The sequence below is a fragment of the Somniosus microcephalus genome, chromosome 10 (assembly GCF_052327205.1).
Source record: "Somniosus microcephalus isolate GS21.2 chromosome 10, FLI_Smic_1.0, whole genome shotgun sequence".
NCBI classification, from domain to species: domain Eukaryota; kingdom Metazoa; phylum Chordata; class Chondrichthyes; order Squaliformes; family Somniosidae; genus Somniosus; species Somniosus microcephalus.
In genome coordinates this window covers 169,285,078-169,311,814 of record NC_140996.1, presented here as the reverse complement: position 1 = coordinate 169,311,814, position 26,737 = coordinate 169,285,078, and the positions used below count along the sequence as shown (strand labels likewise).

The following is a 26,737-nucleotide window of genomic DNA, read 5'->3' as shown; positions in this document are numbered from 1 at the left end:
CGAATATGATTATGATTGGGATTACGGAAACATGGCTCCAGGGTGGCCAAGGCTGGGAACTCAACATCCAGGGGTATTCAATATTCAGGAAAGATAGGCAAAAAGGAAAAGGAGGTGGGGTAGCATTGCTGGTTAAAGAGGGGATTAACACAATTGAAAGGAAGGATATTAGCTCTGATGATGTAGAATCTGTATGGGTAGAACTGAAAAATACCAAGGGGCAGAAAACATTAGTGGGAGTGGTATATAGACCTCCAAACAGTAATGCGGAGGTTGGGGATGGCATTAAACGGGAAAATAGAGAAACGTGCAATAAGGGCACAGCAGTTATCATGGGTGACTTTAATCTACATATAGATTCGGCTAACCAAATTAGTAACAATACTGTGGAGGAGGAATTCCTGGAGTGTATACGGGATGGTTTCCTGGACCAATATGTCGAGGAACCAACTGGAGATCAGGCCATCTTAGACTGGGTATTATGTAATGAAAAAGGATTAATTAGCAATCTTGTTGTGCGAGGCCCCTTGGGTCAGAGCGATCATAATATGATTGAATTCTTCATTAAGATGGAGAGTGAAATAGTTGACTCGGAGAGTAGGGTCCTCAATTTAAATAAAGGGGACTACGATGGTTTGAGGTGCGAGTTGGGTAGGATTGATTGGGGAATGACACTCAAAGGGTTGACGGTGGATGGGCAATGGCAAACATTCAAAGATCGCATGGATGAACTACAGAATTTGTTCATCCCAATTTGGCATAAAAATAAAACAAAAAAGGTGACTCAACCGTGGCTAACAAGGGAAATCAGGGATAGCATAAGATCCAAGGAGAGGACATATAAATTGGCCAGAAAAAGCAGTAAACCTGAGGATTGGGAGCAGTTTAGGATGCAACAAAGGAGGACAAAGGGATTAATTAAGAGGGGGGAAATAGAGTATGAGAGTAAGCTTGCAAGGAATATAAAAAACTGACTGTAAAAGCATTTATAGATATGTGAAGAGAAAAAGATTGGTGAAGTCAAGCGTAGGTCCCTTGCAGTCAGAATCAGGGGAATTTATAATGGGGAACAAAGAAACGGCTTGCCAATTAAATACATACTTTGGTTCTGTCTTCACAAAGGAGGACACAAATAACCTCCCAAAGATGTCGGGGAACATAGGTCTAATGACAGGGAGGAACTGAAAGAAATCAGTATTTGTAGGGAAATGGGGTTAGGGAAATTGATGGGATTGAGGGCCGATAAATCCCCAGGCCCTGATAATCTACATCCTAGGGTACTTAAGGAAGTGGCCCTAGAAATAGTAGATGCATTACTGGTCATCTTCCAAAATTCGATAGACTCTGGAACAGTACCCATGGATTGGCGGGTAGCTAATGTTACCCCACTGTTCAAAAAGGGTGGTAGAGAGAAAATGGGGAATTACAGACCGGTAAGCCTGACATCGGTAGTGGGGAAAATGCTAGAGTCCATTATAAGGGATGTAAAAGCAGAGCACTTGGAAAAAAGTGACCGGATCGGACAAAGTCAACATGGATTTACAAAAGGTAAATCATGCTTGACTAATCTACTGGAATTTTTTGAGGATGTAACTGGTAAAATAGATAAGGGAGAACCAGTGGATGTGGTGTATTTGGACTTTCAGAAGGCTTTTGATAAGGTCCCGCATAAGAGATTAGCGTGTAAAGTTAAGGCACATGGGATTGGGGGCAAGGTATTGACTTGGACAGAGAACTGGTTGGCAGACAGAAAGCAAAGAGTTGGAATAAACGGGTCTTTTTCCGAGTGGCAGGCAGTGACTAGTGGGGTACCGCAGGGATCGGTCCTTGGACCCCAGCTATTCACAATATATATTAATGATCTGGATGAGGGAACTAGATGTAACATCTCCAAGTTTGCAGACGACACAATGCTGGGTGGGCGTGTGTGCTGTGAGGAGGATACCGAGAAACTCCAATATGATTTGGACAGGTTGGGTGATTGGGCAGAAGCATGGCAGATGCAATATAACGTGGATAAATGCGAGGTTATCCACTTTGGTGGCAAAAACAGGAAGGCAGATTATTATTTGAATGGCAATAGATTGGGAGAAGGGGAAGTGCAATGAGACCTGGGCGTCCTTGTGCACCAGTCGCTGAAAGTAAGCATGCAGGTGCAGCAGGCGGTTAAGGCAAATGGTATGTTGGCCTTCGTAGCGAGAGGGTGAGTACAGGAACAAGGATGTCTTGCTGCAGTTGTACAGGGCCTTGGTGAGACCACATCTGGAGTATTGTGTGCAGTTTTGGTCACCTTATCTGAGGAAGGATGTTCTTGCCATGGAAGGAGTGCAGCGAAGATTCACCAGGCTGATACCTGGGATGGCAGGAATGACGTATGAGGAGAGATTGAGTCGATTGGGCTTGTACTCGCTGGAGTTTAGAAGAATGAGAGGGGATCTCATCAAAACTTACAAAATTCTAACAGGACTAGACAGACTAGATGCTGGAAGGATGGTCCCTATGGTCAGGGAGTCCAGAACCAGGGGTCACAATCTAAGGATAAGGGGTAAGCCATTTAGGGCAGAGATGAGGAGGAATTTCTTCACCCAGAGAGTGGTGAACCTGTGGAACTCTCTACCAAAGAAGGCAGCAGAGGCCAATTCATTAAATATATTCAAGAAGGAGTTGGATATATTTCTTAAGGCTAAAGGGATCAAGGGATATGGAGAGAAGGCAGGAACAGGGTACTGAATTTGGACGACAAGCCATGACCTCATTGAATGGCGGAGCAGGCTCGAGGGGCCGAATGGCCTACTCCTGCTCCTATCTTCTATGTTTCTATGTAGAACTGTTGGGGGTGAGGGTGGAGAAAGAGGGGGTGAAATTAAAAAAAATAAGCTCATGCCCCTGCACTCTATGGCACGGAGTGGGTGCTCAAATATAGTGCATGCTCAAATATTACTGTTTTATTTTTATTCAGAGAACAGTATATTCAGTGCAAGCTAAATAATTACATCCCACCAAAATGATGCAGTCTGAAAGTGTTGCAATTTCAATCAGGTAGCTAGAGTGGAGGCAAGCACTTCTCTGTAGTGAAGGAGGAAAGAGGCCTAGGAAACTATTGGTACCGCTTTCTGTAACATACTTTATACACTCCATTCATGTCTCACTATTGAAACGAAGGACCGTTTCTACCACAGAGCTAACCGTCATGCTTTTCAGAGGAACTCAGTTAGAAGGCGCAATGCACACAAAGGAGACAAGGCAAGTATCTGACATAACACAGGCATATGTCTGAGCTACCTGAAAACCAATTCTCCCAGGAGAACTGGCCATGACAAAAAAATGTGATCCTCCTTAGACACACAAATGGCACAGAAAACCTTCATGGCCACAACATTTATCTTATGCATAAATGATCCAAGACATGCATGGGTTCAAAGGAAAGGGCCAGTGTAGGATTCACAAGATACCCATGACCAAGCACTCCTTTTCTCCTGATGACTCCTATAAGGTGTGCAATAAAGGCAGAGTAGCACAGCACTCACTCTTTTTAGGTGAAGTCCACAAAAAATTTCCAGAATAAATGTTGATGGAATGTTGGTGAAATCTTGACAAAGTGTCCCGGAAAGTCTCCCGATGGGTTTCAAAAGTCCTCTTCAAACCTCCAGCAGCAAGTGAACAGTAAAAGGTGATACACCTTTAAGTAGCGTTCAAAATCTTCAGCAACGACTTGTTTACTCCCAATCAGCTGGTTGCTGTTAGGAGAGGCATTAGTTCAAGCGCTAGCCACCAAAATGCTGTGCTGCCTCATTAATGAGCACAGCAGGCAATTTAAATGGCAATCAGCCCCATAACGATCCTCCAGGCAGCCGTTCCTGGCGCGCACATCAACTCCTTTATAAGATGGAGTCTTGCGCCAAGCACGGACCAAACTGGCGGTTCAGCTTCACACCCCATCTTGACCACCTCGGAGGCTCTTTAGCACCCGAAGGAGCTGCTGAAAATCGCCCCCTAGGAGTCTGGTCCAGTAATGTACTCTCAAAAGCAAGAATCAAATTGGAGAGAAAGCAGAACTCAAAATATACTATTCACTCAAACATTTTGTGTTATCTCTAGCCCATATTTCTTTCAGGTGTAATTAATGGAATACATAATGACATGACACCGACCACAATCAAGTAGATAAAATTATCCCACAAGAAGAAGAACATGCAGTCTAAATATAAAACAAATAGCAACAGCTAAACTCTACTAAAAAAAAATCACAACTAAAAATGAAAAGCTTGGAGGCACAGCTAAATGTCCAGGGTTGCAATCTTAGAATTTAAAGAGCAAAATAGACAAAAAATTATGCTTCACAAAAAAAGCTGGGGATATGATTAGCTGTCCCTTATTTTGAGGTGGAAAGAGGTTCTTGTTGCTGGCCTAGATGCATCACAAATTTACATTTTAATTTTCCATGTAGCAATATATTTTTTTTTAAAAAGGGAGCTCCAATTGGACAAGTCAAAAAAGAGCAAACAGAATTTGTGTTTATCTTTTATCTTTTAAAACCAAAAAGTGGTAGGGTCTACAGAAAACCTGCCTAAGCTTTATTACTGGTTTGGAACACAAGTCACTTACGGGATTTGCTGGAACAATATCTTTCAATGAGCACTTGATTGCTAATGGAGGAATATTATTTAACGCTCCTTTCACTTGAGGACTCAATTTTCGTACACACTGGTTCAAGTCACTGATGCATGTGTATGTTCCCACACCATCCTCCAATTTCTTCAAAGGACTGTCAATTCTATGAATAATAAAGTTACTCCATAGAAAATTCCACATTTAGCTATACATTATTTTAATAAAAATGAAAGAATATTTCTGAAAATAAAAGGTTTCCCCAATATTCAATCTACTTAGAGGTTAACAAATTAGTAAACTGTTGAATGCCACAAGTAGGGAATCCAAAGACAGCATCCAGATACCACACAGAAAACCAAGTTGCACTATTAAATTTTCTGGTTCGTTGTTTGCCATCCAAATCAAATGATCAGAGTAAATTTAGCTATATATGTAGAAAAAGTAAACTTTGCATTATTTGGTCGTATGCTAACCTGACAAAAACAGACTTAGGCAGTAAATAGATTTTTTTCAGGTGTGGAAGTACTCTGTCTTTTCTGTTTTTCTTCTAGTCAAATGCTGTAACATGAAACCTTTCTCCCACACTCGATTGCTAATGGAGGATTATTATTTAATGCTCCCACATAATTTTGCTGGAACAGTCTGAATAAGCATTGCTACACAGATTTTTACCCCCAACATTTCATTTTAAGAAAAAAAAGTGCTGTTTACTTAGAAAAAAAAAACATTATATTCTGAAGAGGCCGATTCCTTGCTAGATAACCTTCCACAAATACCAGGTGCCCTCTAGTACTTCACTTAGGTAGCCATTGTTCATACAGGAGTGTTGACGGAATACATCACCTAGATTAGGCTATTAGATCATGGGGGGCGGGGGGTGGTGGAGGTACAGCCACACCCAATCCTTTCTTCAATCACATGTACACTGCTAGCAGGACCCACTAGATAGTGATCAGTAATCTTGGCCAATTTTTCCTCTCCCTGCCCAAGGGGAGAAGACCAAAGTTTACACTCCTCTGCCAGATGAAATCAGCTAATTCAGCACAGACCAGGAACTGAACCACGAAAGTTCCCTGATATGTACAGCTTAGCTGTGCATCACCTCACTAACAGCCAATCGGGAAGCCTGGGGAGTTGAGGTTTAATTCAACCTCGGGTTTAAAGACGTCATAAAAATTATTTAATTGAATCCCTCCTGTACATATAATATTCAACAGTTAAGGCCATTTGATCAAATGATGAACTTGCATTGGCTCAAGTCAGAATTCATACTGTCCAACATGGTAATTTATTAATATAAATCAAAATAACAACCAAGTTAACAGGAACATAAAAGAAAATTTTGCAGGTCCAGTGATGTAAAACTGTATACTGGGATGCAATCCGATCTTTCAACCTGATAACTTGTTTAATAAACCCAGCTAATATCCATATAAAGGCAAATTATGTTCAAGAAATCCTTGTCCAAAAGGTGGTGCCCTTTATACTCGGGTCAAAATATAGCTGAGAGACCAGTAATCTTGCAACACAAGTGTAAATTACATGTATAGTCTACTCTGCTTAATTGAAATTGGGTGCGCAAAAAAATGCTCCCCATTGAAAATTTGTAGCTTAATTCAAACACTTTAATTTGAACCACTGGTTATTTTGAATTCTCGTCCTAAATGGGTCCTAAACATTGAAATCTGCTACTAAATTCCAGAAGACCAGAGCAGCTAACCTACCTAGGCTATCCAACCTCGTCTTGCTGGAAAAGGCAAATGAATTCACAAAATAATTAGGATCTGACCCCATTTCTGAATTGTGGATCAATTGCCTCTAAAACCACCATTCAATCAATCTCAAGTCCATTTATGGAGAGGCAAGTGACATTCCCACAGAAAACATCCAAAACTGGGTGAATGAAAAAATTGATGAGATTTTGTCTTGCAAGCCCGAAGTTTATCTTTAATGCTGTCGAAACTGGTTTTTCTTTTTTAAAACAAGCTGCACCCAAGCAGAACACTAGCTTTCATCAACTAAAAAATGCTCAGATAGGGGGGTTAGAAAAAAGCAAAGCAACAAATTGCCATCATGGTTTATGCTAAAATGAGTAGGGGGGGGGGGGGGGGGGGCGGGGAGAGAAAGTGAAAGCTGCCTGTGTTTGGGAATTCCAGGGTTTTCAAAGTGTTATTATTCCACCTGCAACCAAAAAAGAAACAAAAAGGCATAGATGACTGGTGTTCTTTGAGGAGTGGCTGCGTCACTTTAACATGGCATTGCAAAGTGGAAAAGTCACTTTGATGGTTGGTAATTGTGTTGTTCACATGTAGTGCCAGAGTCTAAGAGCAGATTCTACTGCACTTTTTTGAAACTGCATTTGACACTGTTGAGAATCCCACGCAGGCAACAGTTGATGTGGAGCAGTGAAGCTCTTCCACCACAAATTCTATTATATCTGCTGTAGTTGCAAGTTTTGCATCCATTGTTGATGGGAAGTTTTGACATCCAGATTGTTGGCCGACAAGGAAATTATTAATGCTGCAGGAAGTTGCTGCTGGTAGTGAAAATCAGGAAGAAGCCCTCATCAACACATTTCAGATAGAAAGGGGGGAGATAATTGATAAACTAGTTAAACTTAGAAAGGATAAAAACCCCATGTCCAGATGGGTTACATCCATGCGTGCTAAAAGAAGCTAAAGAGATAGTAGAGGCACTGACGTAAGAAAACTACTAGGCACTTGGTCTGAGTATTAAACAAGGCTTTAATCAACTGTTTTTCAACATGGAGATCTAGTTGTGTCCTTCACTAGTTCCTGTTAAAGAATGTCCTGAGCAAGCTGGGCCCATGCCCGAGTACTTACTCTCCCTGGACAGCGCCACCAGCAGGCCGCCCAGTATTACTTCATAAGTCATTGCCACATGAATGACAAGATTCATGTCATTCTTCCCGCCTGAAAGATTGGAAGTCCGGCGGCTTCCTTCTACCGAATTAAATCAGACTAATAATAGATGCAGTCGTTTGGATCTCCGTTGGAGGCTGGAAGGCACGTCTCCTCGGACCGTGTTTTGGTCCCTGGGTCGCTTGGTTCGTACCGGCAGGCTGGCAGAGTCCGTGTCGCCTTGATCAACCTGAGGGGGACTAGGGAGATCGTGGCTCCGGGTGCGGGCCCCCACCGGCGCAGAGCTGGCTTCACACTGCTCAGTAGTCGGTGACTGACCGGCGTCCTGGCTTCGGGTGGCCATCCCGCGGGGAGCGCTCTGTTCCCCGGGTTGATCCGGCGGAATAGCTGGCAGATCCCTTGACGTCCTGGGTGGGGCGTCATCCTCAGAGGAGCGCAGGGTATTGGCGTCATTAATACGGATCCCACTATCGATTGGGTCCGTGAGACCGGTTGGGAGGGAGCCAGATCCCAAAGTGACACTGTGGATTCCCAGCCATCAGGGTACCGCACGTGCGCGGATGTGGGATTGACATCTGTCAGTTCCACTTCATCGACGAGAGGATCAGACGAATCTTCGGAGCAGCATGGGGCCAGGAGCTGCCAACCATGATGGTAGGGACGTCCCATGAGCGGAGCGATGCTGGAACCCGAAGAATCGTTCATGAGGAGTAGCGTTGGTGGATGTAGAAAGAAGAGACCTGATGGATTGCAACACGTCAGGGAGCATAGTTTCCCATTGCTGGTCTGATAGGTTGTGTGACCTCAGTGCAAGACGAACAGCGTTCCAAACGATGGTGTGTGTATCTCAACCTGTCCGTTTCCAATAGGATGATACGGTGTCGTTTTACTTGTGGCAATTCCCCGTTGGGAAAGATAACTTTTGAGTTCGCTTGACATGAAGGAGGGACCCCGATCAGAGTGGATGAAATTGGTCGTACAGCAAAGGGAAAAGACCTGATCGAGGCATTTGATCACTGTGGAAGTAAGCATATTGGGACAGGGGAAAGCGTGAATATTCGTCCACCATAGTAAGCAAGTAGGTGTTTCACGTTGAGGAAGGCAATGGCCCTTAAAGTCAATGCTGAGTCGCTGCATTGGCTGTGTAGCGTGTATGAGCGAGCCAACCGACGGACGAACAAATTGCGGTTTCAATTCTGCACAAATTCTACAAGTGGAGCATGTTCTTTTCACGTTTTCCGTAGAAAATGGGAGGAGTTTTTTTAGATCGCACAAAATGCAACTTACGAGTAACGGCAGGATGGCACAAGTCAGTATGAAGATCCGTAAGAGTCGAAGTTGACATGGAAGAGCAGAATGCACGTGTGAGGGTATCTGGGGCCACATTCTCTTTGCCGGGTCAATAATGTATGGTGTAGCCAAAGGCGGCCAATTCCATCCTCCAGAGCTGTATTTTGTTGTCCTTGATCTTAGTGCGTTTCCGGTTATCCAGCATAAAGGCCACAGAGCGCTGATCAGTTATGAGCGTGAAATGGCGACGAGCGAGAAAATGACTCCATTTACGTACTGCTTCGATGATAGCCGTAGCCTCCTTCTCGACAGGAGGATAATGGAGCTCGCTACCCTGCAAAGTTCTGGACAGAAATGCAACGGGTCGACCGCCTTAATTCAAGGTAGCCGAGAGCTCCACCTCTGATGCATCGCACTCGACCACGAAAGGGAGATTTTCATCGATGGAATGAAGCATGGCCTTTTCCAGTTGTTGCTTGAGGAGGTCGAAAGCTGAAATAGCCATTGCGTCCAACAGAAATGACTTCGCATGAAGCAGGGGCTGGATCTTGTTGGAAAAGTGGGGTATCCACTTCGCATAATAGGCAAACATGCCGAGGGCCGACGAAAAGAGCCGAGAGCTCCTGAAGCGGATGAAGTCGCTCCGGATCTGGTTTGATGACACCATTGCCCACCCAGTAGCCAAGGATGTTGACTGATGGTACTGATTTCACAGATTTGGACTCATTTAAGGTTAAGTTGTGACGACGGAGAACGTCAAGAAATTTCTGGAGGTTGGCATCATGCTCCTTCTGGTCATGACCAGCAATGGTAATATTATCCAGATATGGAAAAGTGTCCATTAAGTTCTCCTGTTTGACTAGGCTGTCCATTGCCCATTGAAAGACGGTCACGCCATTGGTGACCCCAAATGGAAGGCGACAAAACTGGTAAAGCCGACCATTGGCCTCAAAGGCCGTATACTTTTTGTCAGAGTCCTTTAACGGTACTTGATGGTATGCGCTCTAAGTCAAAAGTTGAAAATACCCTGTAGTTGGCAAGGTTATTGACCATGTCATCGATGCGTAGTAGTGGGTAGGCATCCAGGTCGGTATACTGGTTAATAATTTGCGAGTAATCGATGCAAAGACGTTTCTTGTGTTGCTTTTTAAACAACGATGACTTGAGCCCGCCAGGAAGATGAACATGGCTCAATGATAGTGTCAGCTAGAAGGCGAGAGATTTCTGCCTCGATAAAGGATAGATCATCTTGGCTGAAACGTCGTGATTTAGTATAGGGCTTACATCGGGGGAAAAGATGGCAAACAAGGAGGGCTCGTCGAGCGAAGCTGCTGAAAGCGCATAAAACAGTACTTTGGAAATAGTAAGCTCCGGCTTTGGCCCTCCAAACTCAAAAGTGAGTCTTTTGTGTTGTTTCTGGAAATCCTGTCCCAGGAGCACATCACTGCATAGGTTTTTGAGCACCCCGAGCCGGGTGGAGAAATAAGTGCGGCCATTGAGAATAAGGCCGACAAGACAAAAGCCAGAAGAGTTGGTGGTCAGTGTCGTCAGAGCCATTACAATTTCCCTGTCCGAGGGGTAAATACGCAGTTTTAACTTACTGACAGCCCGCTCACCGATGAAGCTGTCAGAGCTACACGAGTTGATTAATGGATTCAAAATGTGTCCATTTACCAAAACCCTCGTGGCTGCATGGGACAGGTTTTGGGGAAAAACAGCTGCAACACTAGTAGTGGCTCTTGGGGGAGGAGCAGTTTTATAGATAGCAGCTGTAACACCAGTAGAGGCTCTTGACCGGCATACTTTAGAAAAAAGTGACCTTTCTTACTGCAATGATTGCAGGTTGCATTACGAGCAGTACAAAATTTCCTATAATGGAATGCACCTCCACAGAAGAAACACTTCTTTTTAGATTGCCAAGATGTCACTAGGATAGGGTAGTCATCAGTGAGGGCTTCCGCCTGAGGCTTACTGGGAGTCACTAAAAGTAGCAGCAGTCCGTGCACAGGGTAAAAAATAGGCATCTGAATTTTTTGAGCTAAGTCCAGAGAATATGCCTGGTGATAGGCAGCTTGTAACCCAAGGGTTTTATTCTCCAACAGACGCTGGCGTATGAGGGGAGAAGCAATTCTGTTAATAAGTCACAAATTAATTCCTCCCAGTACTGCTCAGCTGAGACAGCTTGAAGGTTACAATCTTTGCTGAGCCTGCGAAGCTCTTGAAGGAATTCGTCAAGTGATACCTGGGTTGTTGTCGAGTTGTGGCCAGTAGGTGCCGAGCAAAAATTTTGTTTGGGGCCTTAACATATAGTTGCTGTAGTGTTTGGATAGCGGAGTCATAGTCTACACAGTCTCCGATATAGTCAAACACGAGGGGATACATAATTGGCAAGCATTCGTAACTTATTAGGAACATTCTCACCACACTCGAGGAAGTTGCTGAAGGTACGATACCAGTGTTTCCATACCTTAGCAGCTGTAAGTGAATTCGGGTCCAGGTCGAGACATAAGAACATAAGAAATAGGAGCAGGAGTAGGCCAATCGGCCCCTCGAGCCTGCTCCACCATTCAATAAGATCATGGCTGATCTGATCCTAACCTCAAATCTTCTATCACTCTGCATCCACCCGAACCCATGTGATCTCCCGGGAGAGGCGAAAAACCAGATAAAGACCCAATGGCCAATTTGGGAGAAAAAAATCTGGGAAATTCCTCTCCGACCCATCTAGGCGATCGAAATTCTTCCAGGAGATCACTCTGTCCCTATATTTTCTACAGTACTTACCTTCTGTAAAGGCGATCTCCACCCCAGCCAGGAACAGGAATAAAACCATCTCCTGAAATCTAACAGAATTAGAACACAGTAGGAGCAGAACAAGGCTACACGGCCCCTGGGCCCGCTCCACTACCCACAGGGCCATGACCATTCCGAACCCAGACTCATGTCCAATTTCCTGCCCGCTCCCCGTAACCCTTTATTCCCTTTACTTCTAGGAAACTATCTATTTCTGTTTTAAATTTATTTAATGATGTAGCTTCCACAGCTTTCTGGGGCAGCAAATTCCACAAACCTACCACCCTCTGAGTGAAGAAGTTTCTCCTCATCTCAGTTTTGAATGAGCAGCCCCTTATTTTAAGATTATGCCCCCTAGTTCTAGTTTCACCCATCATTGGGAACATCCTCACCGCATCCACCCGATCAAGCCCCTTCACAATCTTATATGTTTCAATAAGATCGCCTCTCATTCTTCTGAACTCCAATGAGTAGAGTCCCAATCTACTCAACCTCTCCTCATATGACCACCCCCTCATCCCCGGGATTAACCGAGTGAACCTTCTTTGTACTGACTCGAGAGCAAGTATGTCTTTTCTTAAGTATGGACACCAAAACTGTATGCAGTATTCCAGGTGCGGCCTCACCAATACCTTGTACAACTGCAGCAATACCTCCCTGTTTTTATATTCCAACCCCCTAGCAATAAAAGCCAACATTCCATTGGCCTTCTTGATCACTTGCTGCACCTGCATACTAACTTTTTGAGTTTCGTGCACCAGGACCCCCAGATCCCTTTGTACTACAGTACTTTCCAGTTTCTTGCCATTAAGATAATAACTTGCTCTATGATTTTTCCTGCCAAAGTGCATAACTTCACACTTTCCAGTATTGTATTCCATCTGCCAAATCTCTGCCCACTTACTTAGCTTGTCTATGTCCCTTTGCAGGTTTTTTATGTCCTCCTCACTCACTACTTTCCGTCCCATCTTTGTATCATCTGCAAACTTTGATATGTTACACTCGGTCCCCTCCTCCAAATCGTTAATATAGATTGTAAAGAGTTGGGGACCCAGCACTGACCCCTGCGGAACACCACTAGTTACTGGTTGCCAATCTGAGAACGAACCATTTATCCCAACTCTCTGCTTTCTGTTAGAGAGCCAATCCTCCACCCATGCCAGAATATTACCCCCAATCCCGTGATTGGTCGGGTCTGAGTAGTTTCTCCATGATGGATTGATTACTACGTCCGAGTTCCCTTCTACAGTTTGAATCGTAGCTGTCTGTTGCCAAATCACTCAGAGCGTGGAGTGGGTTGCAGTTGATTAAATTGACGCAAGAAAACTACTAGGCACTTGGTCTGAGTATTAAACAAGGCTTTAATCAACTGTTTTTCAACATGGAGATCTAGTTGTGTCCTTCTCTAATTCCTGTTAAAGAATGTCCTGAGCAAGCTGGCCCATGCCCGAGTATTTATACTCTCCCTGGACAGTGCCACCAGCAGGCCACCCAGTATTACTTCATAAGTGATTGCCACATGAATGACAAGATTCATGTCAGGCACTATTAAATATTTATAAAAATTCATTAAAAAACAGTATCGTGCCAGAGGACAGCTAATACTACTCCTATTATTTTTAAAAAGGGAGATAGAACAAGTCCAGGGAACTATAGATCCTGGCTATGGTCGGTGGTAGGACAGATAATGCAATCTTTACTCAAAAGATGTAATAGAAAAACCATCTAGAAACTGAAAATATAATAAAGAATAGCCAACACAGATTTCAAAAGGGAAGGTCATGCTTGATCAACCTTAAAGAATTATTTTAAGTAGTAACAGAAAGAGTAGACAAGGGTAATGTTGTAGATGTCATATACTTGGATTTTCAAAAGTCCTTTGATAAGGTAAACTCATGACTAAGGTTGGAGCATGTGGGATCAGGGACAAGTAACAGAATGGACAGTAAGCTGGCTTCAAAATAGAAAACAGAGACTAGCAGAAGGTGGGAAGTGGTGTCCCACAGGGTTCGGTGCTGGGGCCACTGCTGTTCAGCATTTACATAAACAATTTGGGCTCGGGAATCAAATGTACAATTTCAAAATTTGCGGCTGACACCAAAAATTCACAAATCATTAAAAGTAGCATTGCAAGTTAACAAGGCCATAAAATTGCAAACGAAGCACTGGGGTTCATTTCCAGAGGAATTAGAATTGAAAAACAGGGAAGTTATGTTAAACTTGTATAGAACCTTGGTTAGACCACACTTATTTTGTGTACAGTTCTGGTCTCTAGATTACAAAAAAATGATAGCGGCACTGGAGAAGGTGCAAGAGAGATTTACGAGATGATGGCCCAGAAATTCCAGAACGGGGCTTGCAGCGCGTGCAAGCCCCGTATTTACACTTACCCCGCGCTACTGCCGATCAGCTCCAGGGACGCCTGGAATTGGTGTTTCCAGAAGAAGAATCCCGGGCAGCGTATGACGTCACGCCGCCCAGGAGTGCAGCCAGCGCGAAGTCAGGAGCGTGCAGTGCAAGTGAGACACGCCCCTTGAGGTCTCAGTTTCACTGGACACGCCCCCAATGTTTCTGTCAAGCTGCTAACCATTTTTACATGCAAAGCAGCAGTTTAAATAGGTTTTTGGAAGTTTTTTGAAGATTTTGGTAACTTTCATAAACTTTTTAAAATGTTTACATTATTTTGAGTAATCTGAAGTAGTTTTAAAGAGAATTAAAGCAATTTAAAGACTTTTAAAAGCCCTAAAAGAATTTTTTAAATTCCATTTATTTATTTAGCAATGTCGTCGTCATACGTGTCTTCACACTGTTCCCTTTGGGGAACTGTATGAAGTGGTGGAAGGATTTATGGCCATGATTAACGCTCATTCCGTGACCGTAACCATCTTTGAACCAGCCATTAGGGCGGTTAGTCCTATGGCGGGAGGGTTTTACGGGCTCCCACAAGCTATACAAGGGGGGGCCACCCACACCCACGGACGCAAATATCCCACTGGATGTCAACCCAGAATTTAGAGCCGGAGCTCCGACTCCACTTGCCGGGACTGTCTGGAGCGGGGTTCGAAACCCTACCCTGATCTGGCCCAGCGGCGGGGATCCTACCGCTATGACAAAGGCCCAATCCAATTAGCAACGTGAAATGGCAGCATAGGGCTCCAGTCACGGGGGGGGGGGGAAAAGGCGCAGGAAACGTATGGGTGTCACCTTTTGTGCGGAGTGGGCCTTTTGCGTAGCAGTAAGCATCCCCGCCGCTGGGCCAGAAGGAGTAGGGTTTTGAACCCCACTCCAGACAGTCCCGGCAAGTGGAGTCGGAGCTCCAACTTTAAATTCTGGGTGGACATCCAGCGGGATGCTTGCGTCCGTGGGTGTTGGTGGCCCCCCCCCCCCCTCCTCAGATGGGTTGTGGGAGCCCGTAAAACCCGCCCGCCATAGGACTAACCACCCTAATGGCTGGTTCAAAGATGGTTACGGTCATGGAATGAGCGTTAATCACGGCCATAAATCCTTCCACCACTTCATACAGTTCCCCAAAGGGAACAGTGTGAGGATACGTACGATGATGACCTCTTGCGCAATGCACCTCCTTGGACCCTCAGTCGCAGATGCGAGGGGGCAAGTTGTGCAATTGTTAAATTTTTTATTTTATTGACATGTAAAATGTTGGCCCAGTAATTCCCTTCCAAATGCGCTAGTACGGTCGGGGTACTTACACATCTGGCCGGATGAAATGCCGGTTTTCAGCATGCACAGTACATGTGGGGAAAACCGGCATTTCCTGTCCTCTGAACGAAGGGGTTCAGAAGCAGAACGCGTGCGACTGCACAGGCAGCGCGTGCGCAGTATAATTCGCCGCTTTCATTAATGCTTTCAGTGAGGTCCAGTCATTACAACTTACACGTGAAAAAAGCATGGGTACAGTTGCTCCAGAGGCTGCGGAGGAAGATATTTCTTATCGTGGAGCTTCTGAAAGTATGTATGTCTGTATATATTCCTTTGCGTGTTATGTACATATTCCTTTACTTATGTGTATGAATGTATTATTTAATTATGACTTTCAGAGAAAGTAACTTATTGGAAAATCATAATTAAAAATATACATTCATACACACTAGTAAAGGAATATAAAACATACATACATATACGTAAAGGAATATATGTGGACATACATACATAACTCATTCTCACATTCCATTCACACAGCCACAATTGCTCCTTCTACCTACCGTTCTGAAAACCCGTTTAAAAAAAAAAAATTAAAGTTTAAAACTTAGTTAAAGTTTCTTAAAATAACTTCCCTCCCTTTCCCAAACCTAAATATTGCATTTCATAAGCTCCTCCATAAAATATATCTCCTTCCCCAGCCAATGAACAACTTTACACTTGCTTTTTTTAAGTGCAAGTTCTAGGGACTTACCCTCACTGAATCCATCAGTGAAATCTACAAAGTTCACTGCGCAAGCGCTGCCTGTGCAGTCGCACGCGCTGTGAATAGACCTCGGGTCTGGAAATGCCGGCGTTCCCCGCATGCGCTGTTCCTGCTGAACGCCGGCATTTCCAACGGCCAGATGCGTGAGTAACCCGACCGTACTCACGCTTCTGGCCTGGAATTTCTGGCCCGATATCAGAACTGAGAGGTTATAACCAGCAGGAAAGACTGAACAGGCTGGAGCTCTTTTCTCTAGAAAAGGGAAGGCTGAGGGGTGACTAATAGAGGTGTTTAAAATTATGAAGGGGTTTGATAGGATAGATGTAGAAATGATGTTTCCACTTGTGGGGGAGTCCAAAACTAGGCACCATAAATACAAGATAGTCAGTAATAAATCCAATAAAGAATTCAGGAGAAATGTTACCCAGAGAGTAGTTAGAATATGGAACTTGCTACCACTGAGGCGAATAGCATAGATGCCTTTAAGGGGAAGCTAGATAAGTGCATGAAGGAGAAAGGAATAGAAGGGTATGCAGATAGGGTTAGATGAAGTAGAGTGGAATGAGGCTCATGTGGAGCATAAACACCGCACAGACTATTTAGGCTGAATGGCTTGTTTCTGTGCTGTAACTTCTATGTAAAAAAGCCCAACCGAGTGGATCCAGTGAGCAGATGGGAGGTAGAGGACCCAGCCCCCAACACAGCCATGGCCTTCAATTGTGTGTGATTGCTGAAGTAGCGGCTAACAACTAAGCCAGATGTCCCAATGGAACTTTACCCCTGTACTTCGTGGACAAATGTGCTGTCAGCAGAAAGTAAACCATAATGACAGTATTTTGCAAAATGACTGAACTTTGCATTGTGCAGCATGTACATTGCTCAAGTTTCAATCACATGCATTTCAAAGCTGCTTTGATATTTTATAGTTGTAATTTTTAAGAAGTGTTCTTGTACCATTTCATTAAAATTGCACATTTGAACTACTGGATGATTCAAATCTATTTGAGCAAAAAGCAACTTCAAATCAATAGTAGACTATACCTGCAATTAAATTGTAATTTAGTACACAATACAAACCTCTACACATTTACAGCCATCTCAGCAATGCGTACCCCATCATATTTTTAAAAAAGAACTTTGGCAGCCCATTTCTAGTTTCTCTGATGACCCAATTGATGTAGTATAAAACCACACTAGCCAGAAAATCCCAGGTTTGATCCATGTTCTGTGCTAAATTAGCAGATTTCAGTCAGCATTATAATTGGTCTCAGTGCTGCTGGGCTGAGGAGAGGGAAAAATATTGGAGTTTCCGATTGCTATCTCGTAACTTTCGCTTCAAAATACACGTGTATGAGCATTGTATGAACAGGATTGGGCTTGGCAATCATGTCTTTGATGGTGCTAACACTCCTATCTAGGCTCACAAATAATAATCAATTGGGTGAGCAATCACAGGGCTGCTGGTGCCTATAAATCCACATCCATATTGCCACCTAAGTGAAGTACTAGAGGTCCAAGAGTCAGCAACTTAAAAAAGAAGAAACATTTTGGGGGGGAAAATTCTTTAGCTGATCAAAAACTAGCATCAATTTCCAATACCCTGAAAGTACAAAGATTTCTGAATGGCCGAAGTCCAGCATAAACACTTGGATCACTGCAAGATCATTTATTCGATATCTTGTTGGATTATTTGATTTCTCTTCATTTTCTCCTGATGGCACCAGTTTGGTGATTATTCCTCTGCACCATACACGACATATATTGCTTGTAACAATAATTCTCTCACCTGCATTAAAAAGAGAAAAGTAATTTTCTTTGAATTTTACAATGAATAATGCAGATTGGGTAAAAGACACCAAATAACCCAGGAGCAATGATTAGAAAATAACACAAGATACAGATAAGGAAGGCCATTTACCCATGTGAGCTTGTTCATCACCACCACCCACACCCCCACCCTGAAAAAAACCCTACAATCTCCTACTGAACAGCTTCCAGCCATTTCTTAAATAGTTCTGAGGGAGGAAGAAGCAACAAGGAAGAAGAGAACAAGAAAGGAAGGGCTGGCAAAAGTGGCTGGGGAGGGTGACTAGAAGTTGGAGTTAGGAAAGAGGTGAAAAAGCAGTAGTACTCCCTGTACCATGTCCTATACCAGTTAAGGAGAGACAGATTAGACAAATCAACTCCTGGCTTGAAAGATGTGAAAGGGAGGGTTTCATATTTCCAGGGCAATGAGATGAGTTCTGGGGTAGAGGGAAGCAACACAGACTAAAACAGGAAACTCAAGGACAGTACTGAAAATATACTTTAGAGCAAGTATGAAAAAGGTAAAGGAGAAAGACAGTGAAAGAAAGATTGAATAAAAAAACCACAGATGAAGTTTACAGAACATGCAGCCATTTAGTACACTGTGTTTGGGCTAGCTCGTCTACAGCAATCCCAAGCTAATCCCACTACCCTCGCTCTTCCTCTGCTTCAAATGTTTATTCACATTTTCTTTAAAACATGCAATGGTCTCTACTTCAGCAATTCCCTGTGGAAAAGTATACAATGCTCCAACAAGTCTACATAAACATTTTTTCCCTAACCTCTCTCTCCACTCAATGACGATGTTAAATTGATGACCCTGATCATTGACTCCCAACTGGAAGAAATAGTCTTTCCCCATTTAATCAAAACCCATCATTTAAAAAAACCTCATTATATTTCTCCTTCAAGCTTCTGCTCCAGTGGGAATTGTCCCAATATGTCAAGTCTCCCCTCATAACTGCAGTTCCCCATCCCTGACATTATTCTGCTGAATCTACACGGCACACATTTTATAAATGTATGCCCAAAACTACACTGTGGTCTAATCAATACCTTCTGCAAATCCGTTTCTTCTTTCCTCTTGAACTCTATGTTGCTAATTACAGAACCCAAGTGCTACTGGCTTTTTATGACTTTATCTATTTGCACTCTCACTTTGAAGGAATTATGTATTTGAATCCCATGGTGTCCCTGTTCATCCACAGCCTTTCCATTGAGTGTATACTCCCATTCCTTGTTTTTTCTTTCAAGTTGTATTACCTCAGACCTAGCCACATTAAATTTCATCGGCCACCCATAACACTAACCTACACACACACACACACACGAACAGTGGAGCCAGCACTGACCCTTAAGATACACCATAGAAACATAGAAGATAGGAGCAGGAGTAGGCCATTCGGCCCTTCTAGCCTGCTCCGCCATTCAATGAGATCATGGCTGATCATCCAAATTCAGTACCCTGTCCCTGCCTTCTCCCCATATCCCTTGATCCCTTTAGCCTTAAGAAATATATCCAACTCCTTCTTGAATATATTTAATGAACTGGCCTCCACCGCCCTCTGTGGCAGAGAATTCCACAGGTTCACCACTCTCTGGGTGAAGAAATTCCTCCTCATTTCAGTCCTAAATGGCTTACCCCTTATCCTTAGACCATGACCCCTGGTTCTGGACTCCCTGGCCATCAAAAACATCCTTCCTGCATCTAGTCTGTCCAGGCCTCACAGAATTTTATAGGTTTCGATGAGATCCCCTCTCAATCTTCTAAACTCCAGTGAGTATAGGCCTAATCGACACAATCTCTCCTCATACGTCATTCCTGCCATCCCAGGTATCAGCCTGCTGAATCTTCGCTGCACTCCTTCCATGGCAAGAACGTCCTTCCTCAGGCAAGGCGACCAAAACTGTACACAATACTCAAGGTGCGGTCTCACCAAGGCCCTGTACAACTGTAGCAAGACATCTTTGTTCCTGTACTCGAACCCTCTTGCTACGAACGCCAACATACCATTTGCCTTCTTAACCGCCTGCTGCACCTGCATGCTTACCTTCAGCGACTGGTGCACAAGAACACCCAGGTCTCTTTGCACTTCCCCTTCTCCCAATTTATTGCCATTCAAATAATACTCTGCCTTCCTGTTTTTGCCACCAAAGTGGATAACCTCGCATTTATCCACATTATAGTGAATTTGCCATGTTTCTGCCCAATCACCCAACCTGTCCAAATCGTACTGGAGTTTCACGACATCCTCCTCACAGCATACCCTCCCACCCAGCTTTGTGTCGTCTGCAAATTTGGAGATATTACATCCAATTCCCTCGTCCAGATCATTAATATATATTGTGAACAGCTGGGGTCCTAGGACCGATCCTTGCGGTACCCCACTAGTCACTGCCTGCCACTCGGAAAACGACCCGTTTATTCCAACTCTTTGCTTTCTGTCCGCCAACCAGTTCTCTATCCAAGTCAATACCTTGCCCCCAATCCCATGTGCCTTAATTTTGCACGCTAATCTCTTATGTGGGACCTTATCGAAAGCCTTCTGAAAGTCCAAATACACCACATCCACTGGTTCTCCCTTATCTATTTTACCAGTTACATCCTCAAAAAATTCCAGTAGATTAGTCAAGCATGATTTACCTTTTGTAAATCCACGTTGACTTTGTCCGATCCTGTCACTGCTTTCCAAGTGCTCTGCTATTACATCTTTTATAATGGACTCTAGCATTTTCCCCACTACCGATGTCAGGTCTATAATTCCCCGCTTTTTCTCTGCCACCTTTTTTGAATAGTGGGGTAACATTAGCTACCCTCCAATCCATGGGTACTGTTCCAGAGTCTATCGAGTTCTGGAAGATGACCAGCAATGCATCTACTATTTCTAGGGCCACTTCCTTAAGTACCCTGGGATGTAGGTTATCAGGCCCTGGGGATTTATCGGCCTTCAGTCCCATCAATTTTCCTAACACCATTTCCCTACAAATACTGATTTCTTTCAGTTCCACCCTTTCATCAGACCCTATGTTCCCCGGCATCTCTGGGAGGTTATTTGTGTCCTCCTTTGTGAAGACAGAACCAAAGTATGTATTTAATTGGCAAGCCATTTCTTTGTTCCCCATTATAAATTCCCCTGATTCTGACTGCAAGGGACCTACGCTTGACTTCACCAATCTTTTTCTCTTCACATATCTATAAAAGCTTTTACAGTCAGTTTTTATGTTCCCTGCAAGCTTACTCTCATATTCTATTTTCCCTTTCTTAATTAATCCCTTTGTCCTCCTTTGTTGAATCCTAAACTGCTCCCAATCCTCAGGATTATTGCTTTTTCTGGCCAATTTATATGACCTCTCTTTGGATCTTATGCTATCCCTAATTTCCCTTGTTAGCCACGGTTGAGTCACCTTTTTAAAAAAAAATTTATGCCAAACTGGGATGAACAAATTCTGTAGCTCATCCATTCGGTCTTTGAATGTTTGCCATTGCCTATCCACCGTCAACCCTTTGAGTGCCATTCCCCAATCAATCCTACCCAACTCGCTCCTCAGACCATCGTAGTTTCCTTTATTTAAATTGAGGACCCTAGTCTCTGATACAACTACTTCATTCTCCATCTTAATGAAGAATTCGATCATATTATGATCGCTCCAACCCAAGGGGCCTCGTACAACAAGATTGCTAATTAATCCTTTCTCGTTACATAATACCCAGTCTAAGATGGCCTGATCTCTGGTTGGTTCCTCGACATATTGGTCCAGGAAACCATCCCGTAAACACTCCAGGAATTCCTCCTCCACAGTATTGTTACTAATTTGGTTGGCCCAATCTATATGTAGATTAAAGTCACCCATGATGACTGCTGTGCCCTTATTGCACGCTTCTTCAATTTCCCTTTTAATGCCATCCCCAACCTCCACCTTACTGTTTGGAGGTCTATATACCACTCCCACTCACGTTTTTTTCCCCCCCTTAGTATTCCTCAATTCTACCCATACAGATTCCACATCATCAGAGCTAATATCCTTCATTACAATTGTGTTAATCCCTTCTTTAACCAGTAATGCTACCCCACCTCCCTTTCCTTTCTGCCTATCTTTCCTGAATATCGAATACCCCTGGATGTTGAGTTCCCAGTCTTGGCCATCCTTGAGCCACGTTTCTGTAATCCCAACCAAATCATATTCGTTTACCTCTATTTGCGCAGCCAATTCATCCACCTTATTACAAATGCTCCTCGCATTAAGACACAAAGCCTTCAGGCTTGTTTTTTTTAACGCTCTTAGACCTATTAGAATTATTATTTACTGTGGCCATGTTTGATTTAAACCGTTGATTTCTCTGACTGCCACTTTTGTTTTTCGCCTTCCTATCTTTTGCTTTTATCCTGGTTTCCCTTTCCTCTGTCTCCCTGCTCAGGTTCCCAGCCACTTCCCATCCTTCTCCGATCTGAGCAACCCCACTGACTTAATGCTATTCCCACCTACAACCACTTTCTTTGCATGCTGCATCATCTCCTTTTGTACCATACACCTGAAATTTTAACAAGCTTCCAGAGATACCTTATTGATCACCATCTAAAAATCCATACATATTTATTGCATTCCCTTTACTGCTTCAAAAAAAGAAACTCCTCAAACATGACTTCTAAATGCTTACTAATTTTGTTAACTTATGGATTCTGAGGCCTAGAAATTCAGTTGGTAGCGCCAGCCGCTAGCGCCTTAAGAGGTCGATAAGTGGGGCGCGAAGCGGCTAGCGCCCGGGCGCGGCGCAATCTGCGCCTCTCGCGAACTTGAGTGAACATTTAGCTGCGGCGCAAAACCGCAATGCCCGCTCAGCTGCGCGCGCAGATCTTGACGTCATTTCATGGTGCAACGCCCTTGGTGCGCCCCGAACCGGAACTTCAGTAGCGCCCCCCTTCTTTCCGCCTGGCGCTCCCAGCGACTGTTGAGTGGAACGGTTCCCAGTCGCTGTGCGGCTGGGGGGGGGGATGCTATTTAAAGGGGGCTCTTCCTGCATTCTTTGTGGTAGCCATTTTGGACCACTCTTTCTGTGTGAGAGAGAGAGAGATATGCATAGAGACAAAGGGAGAGCTTTCTGCTTTGACTCTGCGCTCGCACAGGTACTTCTGGCTTCAGCCCAGAGCTTTGCAATTGGATTGATTTTTCATTGCCATAGCCTTGAGTAGCCACATATAATGGGGGCTGCAATGGGTGGAAACGTTGGGTTTCTCCATTGCATTGAGAGGGCTCAGAGACGCCGAGAGAGTGCCAATCATGGCCAGATGGAGGAGGACCAACAAGCGTCACCACAGGAGGCCTTACCCTCCCAGGGTATACCGCCAGCACTTCTCCTACCTCAACATGTCTGAGGAGCAGTGCATTCGGAGATTTCGATTCAGAAGGGAGGTGGTCACTGAAATCTGCCACCTGCTTCAGAGAGATCTGCAGCCTCAGCTGAGGAGCAGGACGTCTCTGTCGGTGGCAGTGAAGGTAACAGTGGCTCTCAACTTCTATGCCACCGGCTCCTTCCAATCCGCTACTGGGGACATTGCCAATGTCTCCCAGTTCGCGGTGCATTGTTGCATCCGCCAGGTCACAAATGACCTCTTCAAAAGGAGACGTCAGTACATTTCCTACCCCATGACCCTGGACAAGCAGCAGGAGCGCGCAATGGGATTTGCAAGAATAGTGGGCTTCCCCATGGTCCAGGATGCCATTGACTGCACACATGTGGCTTTGCGGGCGCCTCTAGAGAATGCCGAGGATTACCGCAACCGGAAGGGGTTCCATTCGTTGAACGTGCAGTTGGTGTGTGACCACAGGCAGCTCATACTAGCTGTCAATGCCCGCTTTCCAGGCAGCAGCCACGACGCCTTCATCCTGCGCCAGACTTCTGTGGCAGACATTTTCGAAGCCCCGGCTCACCCAGGAGGCTGGCTTCTTGGGGACAAGGGCTATCCTTTGTGCACCTGGCTGATGACCCCGCTCCGTGCGTCCAGCACCTCTGCTGAAGAGCGATACAATGACAGCCATCAAGCGACCAGGAACATCATTGAGCACACAATCGGCGTGCTAAAGCAACGGTTCCGCTGTCTGGACCATTCTCGGGGAGCCCTTCAGTGCTCGCCTGAGCGAGTCTCCCATTTCGTTGTAGTGTGCTGCATGCTGCACAACCTGGCTATCCTCAGGACTCAGCCACTGCCAGCAGACATTGGAGCACCACCAGAGGAGGAGGAGGGGATGGCTGGTGCCATTGAAAGAACATGAATGGACCCGCTCCGCAAACCCTGAGCCGGTCAATGCAACAAATAGTTCAAAGTGCAAACATGCACAATCTGAATGAAGACAATTATTTATTTAACAAACTCTGTGCCCTTCCCACATGACAAACAAATACAGAAAAAAAAACCAAAAAAGTCAGACACATAAATGGCTCTCACAACCTGGAGACAATGAACAAAAGAGTTAAACAAAAATGACCATGATCCTCGGCCTTCACAAAAACACAGCATTTTGCCACACCTCCTACTTTTTGGCCTGCGAGGGTGATCTGCCTCGCTTGCGAGATTGGCCCCTTCCTGCCCTGCAGCTCCTCCACAATGGGACCCCAGTGGCTGCAGCAAGGGTGGGGGAAGGCTGCTGAGGGTCAGATAGTGAGTCGGCAGATGCCCTTGGGGGACAGCCTGGACCAGCTCTGGGCCTGGAGGGCCCAGCTGCTGACTGCTCCAACTCTGCATGGGCGGCAGCAGTCTGTCCTACGGGTGGTGACAGCTGCAGTGGAGGAGTGATAGTGTTGGCAGCAGGAATGCTGCCAACCTGACAGAGCACAGGCACTCCCTGGTCGGACGAAACTCTGGCACTCGCACGGGGCAGCACTGAAGCATGCGCAGCAATCTGCTGAAGCACAGACTGCTGCCCTGTTGCGGCGCGGCGAGGGCCCCGGCGAATCCTGCCCGATCCAGCGAGGGTGGCAGCAGTTAGTGCTCGTGTGGCCCTGATCTGTGTCTGCATCAGACCAGCCAGTGTCTGCATGGCACGACTAAACACTTGGTTGGAAGCCGCGTGTGCTGCACCGAAGTCCTGCAGACTCCTTGCCTGTGCTGCACAGACATCCTGCTGACTCCTTGCCTGTGCTGCCCCGAAGTCCTGCAGACTCCTTGCCTGTGCTGCCCCGAATTCCTCTACACTCCTCGCCAGTGACTCTATGGAGTCAGGCATCCTTGCCACTGCAGCCATGAGCTCAGTGTGCCTGCGCTCCACCTGAGCGCCTATTTCAGCAAGGAGCCGCACCTCCTCTGTGCTCACTGTAGCAGGGCTGGAGGCCACACTCTCCCTCCGGGGAGAAGGCCGCCAAGCTTCACTACTCCCCCCCGCGTTGCTGCAGCCCGCTGGGCCCCGGAGCTTCACCCTCCTTAGACCCTTCCCCCCTGCTCCCCTCCAGGGAAGACGTGTCCCCATCATGGCCATGGGCTGCCTCGGCTGAGGGTGGCACTGATGTTCTGGCTTCCTCTTCCTCGCCTTCCGATTCACTCAGTGGTAGCTTGAGGGCCCGCCTCCTCACCTGGCAAATCAGCATCTGAAAGCAGGGAGGTACAAGAGTTGCTTTAGCATGAGGACAGGGCGGCAGCGAGGGAGGCATGAGTGCTGCAATGCACTGCATTGGTTCGATAGTGGCAAAGGATGCTGGTGTGAGGCACAAGTGGAAAGAGAGAGGTCAAAAAAGTGATGACCTTACCATTGCTGTCCAGAACGGGGTCGGCATCAGCCGGCCTGCCATAATCCGTTCCACTCGCTGCTCCAGATCGCTGAGGTCTTTAAGTTCAGGATGGCCTCCCCGGTCCGTTGCTGCTGCCTCCTATTGTGGGCCAGCTTGCCCTGCAAGAGAAAGGACGGGCTCTGAGTACATTGTGAAGCCCTGATCTTGGCTGCACTGCCTCCCAAGGTCAATTAGCCCTTACAGTGTGTAAAGTGGTGGATGTGCATGTGAGTTTCATGAGAGGTCCATAGGTGTTGGATGAGGGCTGGGCATTGGGGCTTTCAGGACCCTTTGGCCATAAAGTGAGGTGCACATGCAGGGATGAAGAGGATACTGGAAAGGGTACTCACCCTGACAACCCGAATGAGGTCGTTGAACTTCTTCCTGCATTGCGTTGGGGTCCTGGGTTCCATGCTGCTGGAGGTCACTCTGTGTGCCACCTCCCTCCAAGCTTTTCTATATTCGTTGGGCAGCGGCCTCCTGCCACTGTCAGGAAAGAGGATAGGTCGCCTGCGCTCCACTGCGCCAACCAGAACCTTCAGGGCCCCCTCACTGAAGCACTGCGCTCGCTCCCTGGCCCTCTCCATGGTTGTAGGCATAACGATGTCGCAGCAGGTCTGTCCAGGCCTAGAATCAGGGCGCCAATGTGCAGGGCGTGGCTGCAAGCCAAATCGACCCTCCCCCTTTAAGAGGTGACCGGCGCCAGCGTGTCTGCCTGCAATCGCTAACTGGCCGCACCTGCGCTGCGCCCACCCTCGGTGGTAGCGCCTTGGCTCGCCAGCTTAGCGCCTTAGCATAGTCGTGCACCGCCTGCTTTAGCGCAGCAACAACCTCTTGGGGCGATGCAACTCAATTTCGCTGAAGGTGGCGCTAAGTTGCGCCGGGCGCTAAATTTAGCGCACATTCGACTGTAGCGCCCCAAACGTGGCGATACTGAATTTCTAGGCCTGAAAGTTTTCACACAAATGGCATTAGATTAACTTGTCTGTAGTTACTCACTTCATTCTCCACTCTGTTACATTGGTTAACCTTCAGCGCCCCATTACAATTTGTATATCTAAGGAAGATTAAAAAATTATGGCCAGAGCCTCTGCTATTTCCTAGCCGACTTCCTTTAACAACCATAGGGGGCACGCTATCAAGTCCCAGCGACTTAGCCACATCAAGCTC

The 26,737-nt window shown here is 45.6% G+C and overlaps 2 protein-coding genes across 4 annotated transcripts in view; one reads left to right on the top strand and one right to left on the bottom strand.

The window, feature by feature from the left end:
- rnf17 (ring finger protein 17) overlaps positions 1-26,737 on the bottom strand; it is a 236,879-nt gene that overhangs the window by 108,745 nt on the left and 101,397 nt on the right. Inside the window, exons 17-18 of the mRNA XM_085998300.1 lie at positions 17,602-17,788; positions 4,606-4,774 (exon numbers count right to left, since the gene is read on the bottom strand). Coding sequence (XP_085854426.1) covers positions 4,606-4,774; positions 17,602-17,788 — 356 coding nt within the window. The remainder of the gene's footprint in view (positions 1-4,605; positions 4,775-17,601; positions 17,789-26,737) is intronic.
- LOC147111843 (uncharacterized) overlaps positions 1-26,737 on the top strand; it is a 52,830-nt gene that overhangs the window by 23,754 nt on the left and 2,339 nt on the right. The window lies entirely within an intron of this gene.